Source organism: Harpegnathos saltator, unplaced genomic scaffold (genome assembly GCF_003227715.2).
Source record: "Harpegnathos saltator strain DR-91 unplaced genomic scaffold, Hsal_v8.6 scaffold607, whole genome shotgun sequence".
NCBI classification, from domain to species: domain Eukaryota; kingdom Metazoa; phylum Arthropoda; class Insecta; order Hymenoptera; family Formicidae; genus Harpegnathos; species Harpegnathos saltator.
In genome coordinates this window covers 1-18,790 of record NW_020230435.1, presented here as the reverse complement: position 1 = coordinate 18,790, position 18,790 = coordinate 1, and the positions used below count along the sequence as shown (strand labels likewise).

Sequence of the window (18,790 nt, the reverse complement as noted above, 5' to 3'; positions counted from 1 at the left end):
TGTCGCTTACGTTGCCCCTCGCCGTGCGCGCTTGCCTACTGCAACTCGCTGACTCCGCCTGTATCAAATGTCTACGTGCTTACTTCGGCCGTCCTCCGCTCTCTACGCGCTCGTTGGCTCACATGTTTTAATTAATAACTCGGTAACTGTTGCCAATTTGACATCATGGTACATGACTTTTCTTCTCGGCTACACCCAATCTATCTCCAACTTTTGTTTGCATGTTAGGCTTTCAAATACCCTATATATACAGGGTGTCCGGAATGTGATCATTAATATTTTGTGTACTGGTAGAACTCCTGGTTAAAGCAATTAAAAAAGTCCTGTGCCATTTTACAATTTTTTGAATATTTATTCCGTAATTAATTAAAATGTGTAAACGAATGAGCGCATGAGAAAGCGACAGGACGGGTTCTGTGTATAAGAAGATGGCTTACCTCGCGCAGCGAGAGGTAACCGTAAGCGACAAGAGGTAAAATCACTAGATATATAAAGTACCGCAATTCATGAAACCCATGCTTTAGCAGATTGGACTGAAAATGGCGTCGAAAAGTGTATATAGTGTACACTTTATGTCATAGATATACACTTAGTATAAGTCGCGTAATGTATCGTGACAGTTATTATCGTATGCGACTGAAAGGAAAAAGACATGTGTAAAACGTAAATAATCAACGAACGAAATGTCAGCGTGTTGTATCGATAATTGTAACAACCGTAGTGAAAAGGGATTTCGACTTTTCGGTGTTCCATCAGCACAGAAAAGGCGAGACGAATGGATGGTACTGATTGGGAAAAATACATTACCGAAATGGGCTGCAGTTTGTGAGGTATAATCAAGGAAGTATAATTGCATGTAAGGTAATTTTACGTAAGTAATGTAAGGTATATTTTACAGTAATATTTATCATATATGTGCGTATTTTGCAGGTGCACTTTGATGAAAATCAATTTGAGCAACATAGACAAGATGGAAGAAAATTGCTTCGTCCTTTTGCTACACCGAATCTATTGCTGAAACGCATAGTTGCTACAAACACAATACATACATCCAAACATGAAATATTAGATTGGTACAGATGAAATGGCCATTTTTTAATTCTTAATTTAAATTTTTATTCGATTCACTTTATATACATCTCGTCAATCGAAATAGTCTCCCTCCACCTCAATATACTTCCCCCAACGTGATACAAGCGCATCAATGCCTTGTACGTAGAAATTAGAAGAGCGAGATGCAAGAAATTCGTTGAACGCATTTTTCACGTCGCTTTCTGTTTGGAATATCTTTTCACTTAAAAGTTATCCAGATGTTTAAATAAATGGTAATCAGTTGGAGAAAGGTCAGGAGAATAAGGAGGGTGAGGGAGAACTTCGCATTTGTATTCTGTTAATGTTTCTACAGTTTTTTTTTGCGGTCTAGCATTATTATGGAGCAATAACATACCGCGTCTATTTAATAACGCCGGCTGTTCAATACGCAGTTTTCCCAGCACAATGTCAATTTCTTGTCAATATCTGTCAGCATTTATAGTTTCACCTTTTTTCAAAAACGAAAAATGCATAATACCCTTGGCAAACCACCATACAGATACCATAACTGTACGTGGATGAAGACTCGGTTTCGGCATGTGTTTCGGAGTTTGATCAGCATCTAAGCACTGGGCAAAACGTCGACGATTGTCATAAAGAACCTACTTTTCATCACACGTTACTATTCGATTCAATATTCCTTCATTATTGTGTCGGGAAAGCAAAGATGAGCTGATTTCCATACAGTGAAGCTTGTCTCTCTCACAAGTAACACTACCTAACTGATACTCACCGATTTGAATGAAACCTAACATACTTATTAAACACCGAAAAATATTAAATACGTATTTTTTTGTTTCGGCTAAATACGCTTTTTAGGAGTAGAAAGCACCACTCAACTCCTGGAGGTGAAAACAGTTATGGCTCATTATTTCTGAAACGATACATTTTCTGAAAAAAGTGCTTAGGACCAAAGTTGTAGAGTTCAAAGTGATGCACTTGATGGCGACCTTGAAATCGACCTTTGTATCGTCTTGCACAACTTCCGAAACATCTTCTGAATTATCTTCAACTAAAACAGCATCAGGAATCACAGTAGCATCAATACAGTTCAAAGTATCATAAGTCTTTTTAAATATATCAAAATTGATAGCGTCTTTTATCAAATCTGCAAGTTGAGAAGCGATTGATCTTTCTTCATCTATTATTCTAGATTCTATATTGTACACTGGGTCCTCGAAAGTGAGGCATAATAACTTTAAAATATTTTTGGGTTTAATGACTGCGACGTAATTTCTTTTCGCCGTCGTCAAATTGCCGTCGGCCCACGCGCCCCGGCCGTGCGTACTCTCACCAAGTTGTTGGACGCCAGATGCAGCGGGCTGCACCGATCACCAACACCAACGAAAAACCACCAAATGGCCGAGACACGCGAATCCGACGGGACCGGTAGCTCCTCGGAAATTAAAGTCGGTAGACGGGAGGATTCGATCGGGAAGTTATCAGGAAACAAAGAGTAGCACTGAGCGTTCAGATTATCTCCCTTTTATTGTGTCACGGGAATCGGTACGGTCCGACCCCTCGATACGATACACCTCGCTGCGTTCTCTCGCGAGTTCGAGACTTGCTCTGCGCTCACAAATAGTAGCCCAGACACGGTACGCACGGGACACCGAAAGAGAAAAACAGGTGGACGGTCTTACACAGTCGGGAACCTCCCGGCGGTGTGGTCCTTCGTCCTCCTTCCTCCGCTCGCTCTGGTGCAACACAGCCACCGACGGTATCTCCTTGGGCGAGTGGAACACCAAAACTTTTTCTCTCGCTAACGGCAAAAATGAATTTCCTACACAGCGATATTCGGTAGCTAATTATAGGCGATCCGCAATAATCGGAAGCAGACTGGCGATATCAGAGAGTGCGAAAGCGGTAATCCTCTCTTTTATTTTCACAAAACAGCTTTCCTCCTTTCTTCCTTGTCTCTCCTTTGTTTTGTCTAGAGGCTCTTCTCTCCCCGTTCCTCGTTTTCTCTCCCAATACGGGAATCCTTCCGCGGATCTTTGTTTTCGATCCGCGGGACAGATGCTCGGTCTCACTCTCGCGCGCTTTCTCTCTCTCTCTCTCTCTCTCTCGCGCGCGCTTCCGCTGTCTTCGCGTGCGCCTAGGCCAGGTTTTTCTCGCACTCGGTCACGCGTCGAGCATGGGAGCGACGGTATTTTCGTTCGATATTCCTACTGGCCTGTGGACAACGAAAACGGCAACGAAAATTTTTTGAGACGATACGGGAGTCGATAATAAAAAAAGATAATGGGAGCATTCACCTGAGGTGGCTGTCCTGGCGATGGGTGATGTTCTCTTCTTCCTCCTGGCTCCTCCGGTCTTGATGGTCGGCGTAGGAGGTCCAGGAACACAAAGTCCCGCTCGGGGACGCGGGACCGTCACACCTGCGCGCTCTTACCACTAATAATAACTAATCACGATTTCGGGGGAGAGTCCTTTGTATTCGCGCAACTCTTAGGACCTCTTCCCCCCCCCCTCGCCTCGCGGTATAGGGATCGCCATCTTGTGACGGGTGCCTCCGGGCTGCCACGTCACATGACATGAAATTTTACAGATTAACAATGCTTTAATAATATTATAACAGAGATTCAATGTAAATTCATAGAAAGCAGAGTTTATGATTGTATAAGCCTAAATGAAATTAACACAAAAAATAGTCGTAGAATCAAATGATGGAAAAGTACTTGCAGTAAATACTTTCCGAAAGAATTTTGAAAACATTCACAAGAAACAGCAGTCGTAAGAGCAATTAACGTAAAACTATAAACAATGAACATTCGCCTAAGTACAGATGTGGAAATGATGGTTGATGGTATATTCGAACGAAATTCACGAGCAAGATAGCTCATAGCAAATAAGTGATCAAGAAGTAATTTTGAAAAATGCTTGCTCAACGACAGTCGGGAAAATAATAATTGATCATGTCCGAATGAAATCCTAATACAAAATAAAGAGTAAAAGGTATTGTGGATAACTCCAGAGTAGCAATAAAAATTTTAAAAAATTTGAAAATTTCTAATATAGCATGAAGGTAATGTTTAACTTACAATTAGAGTGACATTTTATGTTTTCTTATCTTTACTTCTGAACTTACTTACAAAACTTTTTTCTCCTTATTTTTTTCTATAAATTTGTGCCTATTTTCCCATTACGTTAGATTTTTTTCTTTTTTTAGGAAAATAATGCAACAAATCAATTCTGAAGACAGATTTAGTCAACGCATAAAATTACTGATTATATATACAGGATGTGGTCGAAGTCCGGCAACGGCTAATTATTTCCAAATTTAATTGACCTTGAAAATCGACCTCAAGGTCGACTTCTAAGTCGCCATCAAGTGCATCACTTTGAACTCTACAACTTTGATCCTAAGCACTTTTTTCAGAAAATGTATCGTTTCAGAAATAATTAGCTATAACTGTTCCCACCTCCAGGAGTTGAGGGATGTTTTCTACCCCTAAAAAGCATATTTAGCCGAAACAAAAAAACACGTATTTAATATTTTTCGGTGTTTAATAAGTATGTTAAGTTTCATTCAAATCGGTGAATATCAGTTGGGTAGTGTTACTTGTCAGTCAGTTTATGTGGTACCCATTTGTCAAGCTTTTTCACTTTCCCCATGGCCTTTAGGTGTCGGGAAACAGTGGAATAGTGAACGTTGATGCTGTGTGCAATATCTCGAACTGATAAACGCGAGTCTGCTTCAACCATGTCTTTCAAAACACTATCATCAATCACTGATGGTGCATGGTCGCGAGGCAAATTGTCGAAATTTGTATCACCAGACCGAAACTTTTCAAACCAACGTCTAATGGTTCGACCACTTACAGAACCTTCCCCAAAAGCAGTGTTTATGTTTCGCGTTGCCTCGACCGCACTATGACCAAGTTTGTATTCGTACAAGAATATTATCCGCATTTCCTTACTTTCCATGTCGAAGAGACAGCGATTTTCAACGATATAAACAATGTGATAAAAGTAAAGTTATGCGTGCGAATTTACGTGTGGGGCATATACTTTTCAAATATCACGCATGCAACGACAGCTGCATGAAAAGAGCTGAACTACTCGGCCGGGAAATTTAAATTTTGAAAAACGGCCATTTCATCTGCAACAACCTAATTTTTAGTCATGTCGAAGATTTAGATAGAATGTAGTAAGTATGACAGAATACAAAAACACATTGAAGTAAGAATGTAAATGATCTGAATTGCGTTTTTGTATAAACACAAATGTTAGGGCTTGAGCACAATAGACATTAGGAATAAATATTAATAATAAAGAGTCTAAGTTCCTCTTCAATCTAGCATCATCATTCTATCCTTGTTGTTGGATCACTGAATATTGCTTGTATCACTGAATATTTAAATATTAATAGGTTTGAAAATTTTAATAAGTTTGAACGATCGCGAGCATCAAATACAACTTAACCTTCTTCCTAATATTTGTATTATATCTTCCTTTAATATTTATTTCTATTTCTAATATGTTGTCTATTGTGCTCAGACCTTTATTTTAATATACATTACTTAAATTGAAACATATTTATACATGTGCAGACGAACATACAACACATAATGCAATTGAAAATACTTTCCATATCGATGTCGAGTGTAACAATAAGAATAGTGAACTGGATGCAAGAACACTCATTGAAGCAGAAGTAGTACAACCTACCAAAACAACCAATTCTGGAGACATTGCAGTGAAGCGTAATATATATGATGAAACAACTGTTAAAAAATTGAAGCAATCATTAAAATAGATGCAACAAAAAAATCGTCTATTGAAAAAACGGTTGCAAAAAAGGAATGCACATTTTCAGACATTGTTTAACAAAGACCAAACGGATTTTCTCGCACGTAATACACAAAGGGGACACACATGGTCTGCAAATACTATAAATAAAGCATTGAGACTATATGTGGCCTGCGGTTAGGATATGAAGAATTGCGCAGGCAGAATCTACCATATCCAAGTATCCGCACTTTACAGCATCGTATACAGGGCTTACACTTTAAGCCAGGTACTTATGAAGAGATAATGAACCTTATAAAAATAAAGGTAGTGTAAATAATAATTGCTGTCATAAACATAAACATTTGTTTATAATTTTGTAATATAATACTCACAAGGAGATAACGCCAATTAGAAAATCGTTTTTCGAACGAGTGATAGTGCGTTCGATAGCTTATATGTAGGTATGAATTATGTTGTTCACATACGCATTTTTTATTATAAATATTTGGAGGACAGCATAGTTGGTTAACATTTAAAAACATTTCTCTTTCGTCAGCTAATTTGGACGCATACCATGCATATTGAAGCATACATTTAAATCCAAGATTTAAATCCAAGATTTAAATGTATTCCATCCAAGAGTTCCAAGAGTTCCATCCAAGAAATCCAAGAGTTAAATGTTAACATGCTTTCCTTCAAATATTTATAATAAAAAATGCGTATGTGAACAACATAATTCATTCATAAAATGTTCGTGGTGCGACAAAGTTTTATGTTTCCAATGTTTCTACATGAATTTTCATCCACTATACGCGAAGCGATGGAAACATTTTATAATATGTAGACATTTATAAAGTTTGTATTTGATTTTGACATGTATAAAATTTATACGTTGCTTGAAAAATATATAATCAGTTCATACGATTTATATATTTTTTATTTCATATTGCGTTCAAATATCCCGAAATGTCCTTATTTTTTTATATAAAAACGAAATAAATTAAAAAATAAATAAATAATTATTAATAACATATTACTATATGTCGAAAATTAAAAAAAAAGAAAAAAAAACCATGAAGTGAAGCAGTCGTCGGTGGGATCCGAACGCTCGCCGCTGTTGCAAAAATCTATGTGTGGGAGCCTTAGCTTAAGACTCCATGCATGCAGTGAGCTGCGGCAAATGCTGCGGTGACCAATCAGGAGGGAGGCGCAAGTCCGGTTGCGACAAGCTCCGGCATGCGTCTGTCTCCTGATTGGTCACCGCAGCCATTTGCCGGAGCTCACCGCATGCATGGAGTCTTAGCTTTAGTCTCCTCAGCTACGCCGCTTACTCGAAAGAGGTCGTAAAGTTTTGCTTATGTGGGACGTAGTTGCGTGACCCTAACTTTATCTTTTAAATTCTCTTAAACAAAGGCGCATTGACACGAACGGCTCTAGGGTTTTCATCATCTACATACAAGCTATCGAACGCACTATGACTCGTTCGAAAAACGATTTTCCAATTGGCATCATCTGCTTGTCAGTAATATATAATTATAGATACAATCTTTTCGACCAGAAGAAAAACACGCAGTATTATTAATAGACGAAATGTCTATAAAACCGGGTTTACAGTATGATAGTTGTACGGCTTCAATTATTGGACGACCAACAATGAAATTATCAGGTGGATTAGATTGTAGCAATAAACAAGCTACTCATAACCATAGTGTTTATGCTGTGTGGTGTTTCCACGAAATGGAAGCAAACTGTTGGTTACGAATTCACAGCCAATTCATTTTGTGCTAATGAAATAGTGCAGAAGATCACAACAATAATTCAAAAGGCACACGATATTGGACTGACAATCAAGGTAATAATATCCGACATGGGCGCACTAAACAGAATTTGGTGGAAAATATTGAATATTACGGCTAGCAAATTTAGCAAAATCAATAATTCTATTCAACACCCATGCGACGACCAAGATAGATTGTTTGTTATGGCAGATACTGTTCACGTATATAAAAATGTTGCATGCTCACTAACATCGGGAAAAACATTTTATGTGGATGAAACAATAATGAAAAGATATAACTTGTCACATAAAGCAATTTCCATTGTGCCTATTCGTGAAGTATTTCATTTAGACCGAAACGAAACATTGAAATTGTGTCTACGTCTCACAGAACATTGTATAAATCCATCGCATTTTGAAAAAATGAATGCTGCATTAAGTGTTGCAGTATTGAATAATAATGTTGCTGCTGCAATATTATATCATATAAATCACGGCCGCATTGCTGATATACATAAGACTACTGCTTGGTTCTTAACAATAATACACAAGTGGTTCAAAATTATGACAAGTTATGAAAAACTTGCGTTATCTCATTCTAATGAATATACAATGATCATATAACGTTTCTAAAAGAGTTTATGGATATTGTGAGAGCAATAACAGTCGATGCTGGTAAATGGCAACCATTCCAGAGTGGTTTATTATTGTGTACACAAACTGCTCTGGATGTACAAGTAGAATATTTAGAGAAGTATAAGTTTAAATATACAGTCTGTAAAGTAAGAGCGTGCACGGCATAAATAGCAGTTGGCTTCAAGTATCGTTCTAGTTTTTTTGTGAGCCGATAGATGAAATCTTTGTCATGAATGCTTTGTCACAAAAGATTCAGTTGGCGTCGAACTCTAACCTGAGAAACACGTTAACCGCCATGAGTGCCGCATACGCATCGCGCTACGAGGCTGTGTTCCTCTGTTCCCACCCCAGAGGACCAAAAATGTCATATGCAGTGCCTGCTAACATGGGAAAGTCAAAATCGTTCGTCGCTAAGTGGGTTCAGCAATATAAGAAGATAAAAAATGTCGATGACTTGCCAGAACGTGGCTCGATAGGCAAAGTGACGCCGAATATGGAAAAAAAAAATTGTGAATTTATTTAAGCGGAACCCGACCTTAACATTGCGACAAGGAGCAGCAACATTAAAACGAAAGAGTATAGAAGTATCACATACAACTATTCGAACTCATCTCCTTGCGCTTAACCTCAAATATCGAAGCACAATGAAGAAACCACTGTAAGGCGAAAAACATGTGACGAAAAGACTCGCTTAGGTAAAGGAGAATTTGGACCGAGATTGAAGCAACGTGATCTTTACGGACAAAGTTTCTGTTTGGGGATATACTGCCATTCGACGTTAAGGTCAACTTTGACAAATAGATTAATACAACGGACTGTTAAACACCCTATAAAAGTTCATCTTTGGGGCTGCTTTTCGAAACAGGGTTTTGGAGCATTACATTAGTTTACATACAATTTAAATGCTCCGAAAATGCTTAAAATTTATGAGAAGTGGTTGTTACTGACTGCTGAACGATGCTTCATAAAAAAGAACGAGGACTGGATCTTACAGGAAAACAACGACCCAAAACACCGGAGCAAGCTTTGCACCGAGTGAAAAGAGCAGTCTGGCATCGTCACACTTGATTGGCCATTGCAGTCGCCAGATGTAAAAATTGAAAATGTGTGGGCATATCTCAAGCACAAGCTTCGAGGAAAAAGAGTGCACTTTGAAGCAGCTGACACGACAAATTCGTCTCATTTGGAGGTCTTTACCGAACGAATACGCAGTCAACTTAGTGAAAATTATGCCTCGGAGATGCCAAGCAATTATCAATGCCGTTGGTGACTGGACTTATTATTAATAGTATAGCATTTTTCTTCTCATGGAGTACAACAAATCCATGTACTTAAAAATCATTAAAAATAAATTTTTCTACACATTAACCCTCTTACTTTACAGACTGTATATTACTTGGACGACTTACACAAGACGCCTTGGAAAATTTATTTCCATTAATCCGAGGGAGACAACCTGTTCCAAATATACGTGATTTCAAACATGCATTATGATTAATTTCCTTATCCCAGTTCCAAGCAAATATTGATCATGGCAATTACTCGATGTGATTTTGATCATCTCATTAAATATTGTACTACATTAAAACAACTTCAATGCAAAAAGATTGCTGCAGAGGTACAATTTCTGGATAATATTGATGAAGACAGTAGGAACTGAAACAGATTTCAGCGATACTGTACAGACAGTTTTATACCATTTAACAGGTGCCTTATTATTTAAAATAAAAAATTTTACTTGTAAGAAATGTTTCACACCGCTTATAACAACTAGTAACACTGATGATAATAATAATAATAATTTACACTATTTTCCGAAATTAAGACAATTTAAAAAAAACAGTATTATTTCCAACTGCAGACATATTTGATGTTATACAGGCTGAAGAAAAACCCCGGGACCCCTGAAAATTTCGAAAAATATACATTTTATAAAAAAAATGTTTCAGACAGAAGTTGTAGCGTCGAAAAAGATCTATTTACCGATCTTAACAATTTGACCTTGAGTGGCGTCATCAAGGTCAGGACAAAAGGTCACCTCGGATTTTTTAAATGGATCCCCCAATTTTGTATTGCATATTCTTATAGCCCTTCTTCAGACCTTTTCAAAGCATTACGGTTGTATCCAATTTGAATAAGCTGTTCCGAAGTAATCTAGTTTTTTAAAGTAAGATATCTAGCCAACTAAGGCAAGGTCGGAGTGATCAAATCAACTAAGGCAAGATCGGAGGGTGATCCAGCCAACTCGTAAAAATAATTGTGCGACTAACTTCCATGCGTTGGCTCCTATTGGCCAATTTCTGTCTTAATTTCGTTGATTGATTTATTTCAGTTATTTATTTATTTTAACTATTCTGCTGTTCGATGTTTATTTCTTCTATTTACTCATTTAATACTCATTACAGTTTAGTGAATCGCAAACTCGACTGAAATTCCTCTATTTTTTTGAAAATTATTAAAAGTTTGAAAACAGTTTGAAGCTAGTTGTAAGCTGACTTAATTGCACTTCATTCCGTGCTCATTATTATTCTTCAGCACTGTCTTTAGAAAAACTTTGAATTGATCCAAATATTGGGTATGGGAATAAGTTTTAATCGTTTCCCCATAGATGGCATTAATAGTATCGCTTGCATCTTTTCTAACCTTTTGATACATTTAAAAGGTGTATATGTAAGCTGGTAAACGCGGTATAAGACTTTTGTTTGGAGTGCAAACAGCAAGTATTCATATCGCATCGAAAATGTCGGAATTTGTTCCAAAAAAGCAGCATTTGCGGGAAGTTCTTCTCCACTACTATCTTTTGAAGAAAAGTGCTGCGGAAACGTGCCGTTTGCTTGTGGATCTTTACGGCGACCATGCTCCATCGGAGCCAACTTGCAGATATTGGTTTTAACGCTTCAAAAGTGGTGATTTCGATGTCAACGACAAAGAACGCGATGGTGCCCCAAGAAAGTTCCAAAATGAGGAACTTGAGAAATTGCTTGATATTGATCCATGTCAGACACTTGAAGAATTGTCTGCAGTATTGGATGTTGATCGATCCACCGTTGGAAAACGCCTACATGCGCTGGGAATGGTTCAGAAGGCAGGAAATTGGGTACCACACGAGTTGAAGGAAAGGGACATTGAAAGGCGCTTGGTCACGTGCGAAATGTTGCTTCAACATTAATACGACAAGAAAGAAAGAGTTCTTTTGCATCGGATCATCACTGGCGATGAAAAATGGATTCACTACGACAATCATAAACGCAAATTAGCATGGGTGAGGCCAGGTGAACCAGGTCTATCAACGCCAAAGCGCAATATTCACGGGTCAAAGGTCATGCTCTGTATCTGGTGGGATATGCGGGGTGTAGTCTACTATGAGCTGCTGAAACCGTCTGAAACTATCAATTCCCAACGTTACCGACTTCAACTAATGCGTTTGAAACAAGCTATTCAAGATAAACGGCCGGAATGGCGCGATAGACACGAGAAGCTGATTTTGCAGCACGACAATGCTAGGCCATATGTTGGTCAACCCGTCCGGACATACCTAGAAGGGGTGAAATGGGAGGTCCTACCTCACCCGCCGTATTCACCAGACATTGCCCCTTCAGACTATCATTTGTTGCGGTCGATGCAGTCGGCACTTACTGGAGAGCGCTTCACCTCATATGACAACATACAAAAATGGGTCAATGACTGGATTGCCTCGAAAGAAATAGAATTCTTCACTCGAGGAATTCGTTTATTGCCCGAAAGATGGGCGAAGGTTGTCGATTCAGATAGAAAATATTTTTAGTAAAATCATTTACTATTTTCATATTCAAACTATGTTTTTTGTCTACGTAAAAAACGATTGAAACTTATTCCCATACTCAATATTAATTTAGTCGATTAGACTAAATCTTACCACTTCTGCTTGTCAATATGGCAAGTCTTTCAGAACGAGAACGCATATCTCTTTTGATGATGAGAGGATGGGGTGATCGACTAAGGTACAATGATGTGAGGCTGCTTTTTAATGAAACTTTTCGTAATCAGGGTAATACCATTTCAAAATCTACCGTTGAAAGAACGATAAGGCGTTTCCAGGAAACTGGAAGTGTGAAAAATCGTGTAATACCAGGTAGGCCAGTATCAGCAACAAGTGTAGAAAAATCATTAGATGTTCTACAATCCTTTATCGAAAATCCGCATGATTCGACTCGCAAAGTAGGACAGCAACATGAAATAGATCAAATGTCTGTGCTTAAAATATTGAAAATGAATAAATTTCATCCTTATAAGATCCATCTTGTACAAGAGCTAAATGAAGATGATTTTGATAGGCGCATAGAATTTTGTGATTTGATGATGGAAAAAATAGCCGAAGATCCTAACTATCTATCAAATGTAGTATTTTCAGATGAGGCAACATTTCAGTTAAATAGCCACGTTAATCGACACAATTGTAGATTTTGGTCAGAAATCCTCACTGGATTGAAGAAACACACACACAGTATCCACAAAAAGTGAATGTTTGAGTAGGCATTTTGAATAATATTCTCATAGGTCCACTCTTTATTGATAATATTGAAATCTAACAGCGATAAAATATGAGAATATACTAAGAAACGAAATAGTTCCAGCGAAGCAATCATGGATGACAACTTCGAGCATACATGGTTCCAACAAGATGGTGCCCTCCCACATTACAGAAGGGACGTCCGTGATTATCTGGACACAGTGTTTCCCCATCGATGGATAGGTAGAAGAGGACCTATAGAATGGCCTCCTCGATCACCCTATTTATCACCTAACGATTACTTCCTGTGGAGCCATTTAAAAGATAGAGTTTGTGACGGTAACGCCCGCGGGGTTCGGTGCGATCGGTCGCCCACCATCGCGCCTGGCTCGTCGCTTCCGCGACGCTTCGCTCGCCGCCGCGCCGGTACGTTACTCGGGTGAAGGGGGTCGAAGGTAGATTCTCGCAGAAAATGTGCGTCCGGCGTTTGGTGTGTTAACAAGTGTGGTGCGTGAGGCACCCCGTTTATTTAAAAAAAAAAACAACGATATTTCTCTATTTATATATGTACTACATGGGCTGAAAAGTCTTTGGCCTGACATATAGATGGCGCCACAAACTAAAAATCTGTGGGGACTTTGAGCTCCCCAAAGCGCACGCATCCGTTTTTCCGTGCGGCGCTATAGAGCGCGCGCAAGTGTCACTCGTGCGGGGAAAAAAGAGCAACGAATCAGTAACCGTTGGAAGCGCTCACAGAGTTAACGGATAATACGATCGCTAGTCAGCTTGAGTATTTGTTTTTTGTCGTGTGTGACACCGCGATTTCTGCACGCGGTCGCGATTGTGCGAGAGCGGGCAAGCAGGAGCATCGGCTCCGTTCGGCCCACACACATATACATTGCGACGCGATTATCGCTCGCCGTCGGCAAACTGCCGTCGGTCCGCGCGTCTCGGCCAACCTAGCTCTCACAAAATCAGTTGGGCGCCAGGTGCAGCGGGCTGCACCGTTCACCAACGCTACGCGACACCTCACCAAAGGGCCGAGACACGCGAAGTCGACGGGACCGGTAGCCCTTCGATATTTAAGTCGGTAGACGGGAAGGGTTCGTTGGAAGTCGGGAACGACCGGGAAAACACAAAAATAACGAGGCGCGTTTCGACTATCTTTAGCTTTATTATTTCGGGAATCGGAACGGTCCGACCCCCTCGATACGATACACTCCGCTCGGGCTCTCGCGAATTCGAGATTGCCCGCTACGCCGATAACTTTAACGAGACTTTCTACTCTCACGACACCGAAACGATAATGCAGGTGGAAGGTCTTACACAATCGGGAACCTCCCGGCGACGTGGTCCTCCTCTCGTCTCCCTCTCACGCTCGCTCTGGCACACGCTGCCACTGACGTCTCCTCCGCTTGCTGACGCCAAAAACTTCACACACTAAATCCCTCGCTTGTATTTCCCCTTTTTCGGTAGCCGATATTTCTCCGGTACTATATCGAAGCAGGTCGGCGATATTAGAGAGCGACAATAGGAGTCTCCTCTTTTTATCTCCTTCTCCCCTGACAGACTTTCTTGTCCGTCGGTGTTGTCTCGTGCTACCCGTCTCTCCCCGTTCCTCGGTAAATCTCCCTATACGGGAATCCTTCCGCGGATCTTTGTTTTTCGATCCGCGGGACGGGTGCTCGGTCTCACTCTCTTGCTCACTCTCTCTCTCTCTCTTGCTCACACTCGCCCGATCTCAGTGTTCAGGCTGGCTTTGTTTAGCCGGCGTTCACGCGCCAAGCACGGGAACGCCGACCGTTCGGCGCGATATCCTTGCAGGCCTGTGGACAACGGAAGCGACAGCGAGAACCTTTCACGACGATACGAAACCGATACTAGCATTATTAAAGGAGTGCATTCACCTGGGGTGGCGGTCTTGCCGAGGGGGTGTCATCCTCTTCCTTCCTCCACCGATCCCTCCTCTCCTGATGTGCGGCGCCGGAGGTCCAGGGGCACAGAGCTCGGGGACGCGGGACCGTTCCACCTGCGCGCTCCGACTACTAACACTAATTATTACGGGGGAGAGCGCAAGGCGACCCCCCCCCCCCCCGAGAGTCTCGCCTAAGGGCCGAAAGGTCGGCCTGTGACGGGCGCCTTTCCGGCTGCCACGTCACAACTCCCCCCTCCCCGACGAAGACCTGGAAGGTCTTGTGCCCGCCGTCCACGCCGCGGACCATCCACCTGCTTCTCATTCGGTCTCTCTCGCGAGTCTCGATACGGCACGCGATGGAGAAACCGCGAGCCCCAGACGGGGCTCCTCCCGTCTTCCGGGGGAGGGTTCGCACAAAAAAAAAAACCAAAAAAAAAAGAAAGGGGAAAAAAAAAAGGACGGAAGGGGTAGGAAAGAGAAATGGCGTGACGGCTCTTACTATCTTTTTTTATTTCATCGTAATCCACAGGAAAAAAAAATTTTCCCCAGCCCCAAAAAAAAGAAAAGAGAAAAAAAAAACCCGACACCAAAAAAGAAAATCCCCGATACATAAGATCTTCCTTTCGGGAGCGGTACGCGGGAGTGGCCTTCTCCGGCCGAGCGGCCCTCTAACCGCTTCTTCGCCACTCCTCCCGGCAACGCGGGCAGTCCCGAAGGGTCGCTCCCCGTTCTCCGCACCGATAACAAAATTCTTCCCCGCGGCTATCAGGGCACGCGGAGTATCGGTGCCCGGGGCTGCCACAATTCCAGCAGCCCCCAGCGCGGCCTCGAGACCGCGGCCTCCGCGCCCCGGGCGTCCCCCCTCGCGATCCGCCGGCCCCCGAGGTTGATCCAGCCGCGGGTCGGGGTCCAGGCTCTTCGCGGACCGGCGAGCGGCTCCCCCTCATCTCTCGCCCGGCCTCCTCCCTCGCTTGCACCAACAAATCATCCCAGAGGTCCCACCACCCCTCCGTCTGCGTCTGCACATATTGCACGACGCGGGGTGGAGGAACCGTCTGGGTAGCGGCGTCCACCATCAGAGGGATCTCCCGGACCGACGGCCCCTCGTGCGGTAGTCGTCTCACCCCGGTGGGTCTCCCAAACGTCCCCCGCTCCGGCCCAAAATCCGGGATGCTCCCGGGCTATGGTCCGGAAAACACTGCGATAGCGACGACGGAAGGCGTCCCACTTTCTCTCCGTCTCGGACATGCCGCCCTCCTCTTAGCGCGGTACGGTACGGTAACCTAGGAGGCAAGCGGTTCTACGTAAGGTTTTAGTTCCTTGACGTGTACTTTTCCGATAAGGCTCCCGTCCAGTCGCGCGAGCTCACACACCACCGCGGACCGTACTCTAGAAACCTGAAATGGGCCGTCAAACTTCGGCGCTAATTTTGCGGCCGTGTGTTGAGCCGCGGACGACAGCACGTGCTGTCGCTTCCACACCAAAATCGCCCCTCCTGTACGCGACGGGACGCCTACGTAAATTATAACGCCTCGATTGGCGCTGATACGCGGACTCTAGATTTTCCGCAACCCAGGAATGTATTGTCTGCAACCGACGCATGCGGGCCTACCACTCGGCCGGATCCCGCGACGATATTTCAATAATTTTTTCCCCTCGACGCCTCGCGGAACTCAGCGGGTCTAATTCGCGTCCGAGGTTGAGGAACGCAGGAGAAGTCCCGATCGACGGGTGATGCGCGGAATTATACGCGAAACGAAAATCGGTAAGGTGCGCATCCCACTCGCGGTGGTCGTCTCCGAGGAAGGCCACGATCATTGTTTTTAAAATTCGGTTCACCCGCTCGACCGGATTGGCCTGGGTGATACGGCGGTACGGTACTGTGATGTATGCCGTTTTCTTTTGCGAATTGCTCGATATCCTTATTCACGAACTCGGTACCGTTGTCTGTCAACAAGACCTTCGGTGTTCCCCAGCGCGAATTACGAGATCGTCGAGAGCGGCCCGAATGAGCTTTCCGTTCGCGCTACGCAAGGGCCGGCACTCCATCCATTTGGAAAATAAATCCTGGATCACTAAAAGATAGGATAACCGGCCCGGCTGCGCGGCAACGGGCCCATTATGTCGGCCGCGACCACTGTCCAGGGCTTCTCGACGACCCTCCGACCCATCAGCCGGCAGGGGCCTGCTGGTCCACCTTGGTCCGCTGACAGACCTCGCATCGTCTAACGAAATTTGCGGTATCCCGAAACATATTGGGCCAATAATAGACGACGGCAAGACGATGATAAGTCTTCTCGACGCCCAAATGGCCCGCCTGAGGATGATCGTGGGATTCCCCGAGCGCCTCGCCCCGCGATTCGCCCGGCAACACCAACTTCCAACGATCGAGATCCTCCACCAAATCGGAAATTATTTTCGCGGGCCGCAAGAAATATAATTTTTCCTCAATAATTCGCCAAGTCGGGAACGCTTCGGGTCCTTCGAGACCTCACGATAACGCTTGCGGTATTATTTGTCGGAGGTCTCCGTTACCTCCGACTCGACATTCGCTTCGAGATCGCTTCCGCCTCCCATTGCCGTGGCCGTCATGGGGGTCTCGGAATCCCCCTCATACATGCGCGATAGCGCGTCGGGAACATGATGCAACGCTCCCTTACGATGTATGATTTCGTAATCATACTCTAGTAGCTCTAACGCCCAGCGTGCAAGTCGACCCGTGGGATTGCTCAAATTGTGTAGCCACCTTAAGCTGCTGTGATCGGTAATCACGGTAAAACGGTAGCCTTCCAAATAAGGTCTGAATTTCTTATCGCCCAAACGACTGCTAAACACTCGAGCTCCGTGGTGCTGTATTTTCTTTCCGCGTCCGCGAGCACGCGGCTCGTGTACGCGATGACGCGCTCGACCCCGTCGATCGTCTGCGTCAACACGGCCCCACGCCCACCGAACTCGCATCGGTCTGTACGATAAATGGTACTTCGAAATTTGGGCACGAAAGAATCGGAGCAGTGGTCAAATCAGATCGTATCCTCTCAAAAGCGGTAGTTTGCTCGGTAGTCCACTCCCATCGCCTGCCCTTCCTGAGCAGTCGCGTGAGCGGTTCGCTAATAGATCGCGAATTTCGGTAAGAAGCGACGATACCACGACGCCATCCCTAAAAAGCGGCGCAGTTGCTTTAAATTGGTCGGCGTCGGGTATTCGAGAAGCGGCTTGACTTTCTCGTCGTCGACCTTTAAACCGTCCCGGTGCACTAAAAACCCGAGATATCTCACTTCCGAGCGGCAAAATTCGCATTTTTCTAAATTCACGGTAAGTCCGGCCGAGCTGATCTTTTCGAGAACGCGCGATAACCATTCGAGATGCTCTTCGAATGTTTCGGTAACTACGACAATATCATCCAAATACGCGAATGCATGGGGCTCCATTTCCGGCCCGATTAATTTATCGAAAGCCGTTGAAACGTGGCCGGAGCCCCCGATAATCCGTACGGCATTCGCGTAAAGTGATAGTGGCCTTTGCCCGGTACGGAAAAAGCGGTAATCTCTCGACTTTCTGTTGCCAGCGGTATCTGAAAGTAGGCCTGACTCAGGTCTATCGTCGAGATGTATCGCGCGGACCGTAACTTGTCGAGAATTCCCGTCATGTTTGGCAACGGATATGCGTCCTTCTTCGAGACGTTATTTACTTTCCGAAAGTCGATACAGAAGCGATATTTGCCACTCGGTTTCTTCACCATAACTACCGGATTTGACCACTCACTACCGGAGGGCTCGATAATTCCGGCCTTGAGCATAACGTCTACTTCCCCACGGATCGCCTCTTGCACTTTAGGCGACACTAAGTAACATCGCTGCCGAATCGGTAAATGCGTCCCAACGTCGATTCGATGTTCCGTCAGCGACGTGACGCCGGGATTTTCGGCAGCGATCGGTACGGTAAATCGATAAATTTGTGAGCTTTACTTTTGCTCTCGCGACAATTCCGAGACCCCGCAACAAAAGCTCTGTTGTCCGCGCTCGTTGCAGAAAGGATAGCGGCTCAGTGCGTCATCCGCGAAGCTCCATTCGCCCGGGCGAAATCGAGAACTAAACGAAATCTCGCCAGAAAATCCATCCCCAGGATGGCCGGTACTGCGAGATTC

The 18,790-nt window shown here is 43.5% G+C and overlaps 2 protein-coding genes across 4 annotated transcripts; both read left to right on the top strand.

Moving 5' to 3' along the window:
- Positions 1-391: 391 nt before the first annotated feature.
- On the top strand, positions 392-1,857 carry LOC109503735 (THAP domain-containing protein 4-like). 2 transcript variants are annotated; one of them, XR_002162712.2, is made up of 2 exons: positions 392-856; positions 931-1,857. XR_002162712.2 is itself a non-coding variant. In XM_019840842.2 (2 exons), the coding sequence occupies exons 1-2, from the start codon at positions 684-686 to the stop codon at positions 1,081-1,083; spliced, it is 300 nt and encodes a 99-aa protein (XP_019696401.1). In that variant the 5' UTR covers positions 392-683; the 3' UTR covers positions 1,084-1,857. The 2 variants fall into 2 exon arrangements, 1 of the variants encoding a protein (XP_019696401.1); XM_019840842.2 differs by having other exon boundaries at positions 392-830.
- Positions 1,858-4,652: 2,795 nt separating this feature from the next.
- Positions 4,653-8,493, top strand: LOC112589802 (uncharacterized). 2 transcript variants are annotated; one of them, XR_003113802.1, is made up of 3 exons: positions 4,653-5,245; positions 5,649-6,153; positions 7,369-8,493. XR_003113802.1 is itself a non-coding variant. In XM_025304409.1 (2 exons), exon 2 carries the CDS (start codon positions 7,544-7,546, stop codon positions 8,228-8,230), a length of 687 nt encoding a protein of 228 aa, XP_025160194.1. In that variant the 5' UTR covers positions 5,587-6,153; positions 7,369-7,543; the 3' UTR covers positions 8,231-8,493. The 2 variants fall into 2 exon arrangements, 1 of the variants encoding a protein (XP_025160194.1); XM_025304409.1 differs by lacking the exon at positions 4,653-5,245 and having other exon boundaries at positions 5,587-6,153.
- The last annotated feature ends 10,297 nt before the right edge of the window (positions 8,494-18,790 follow it).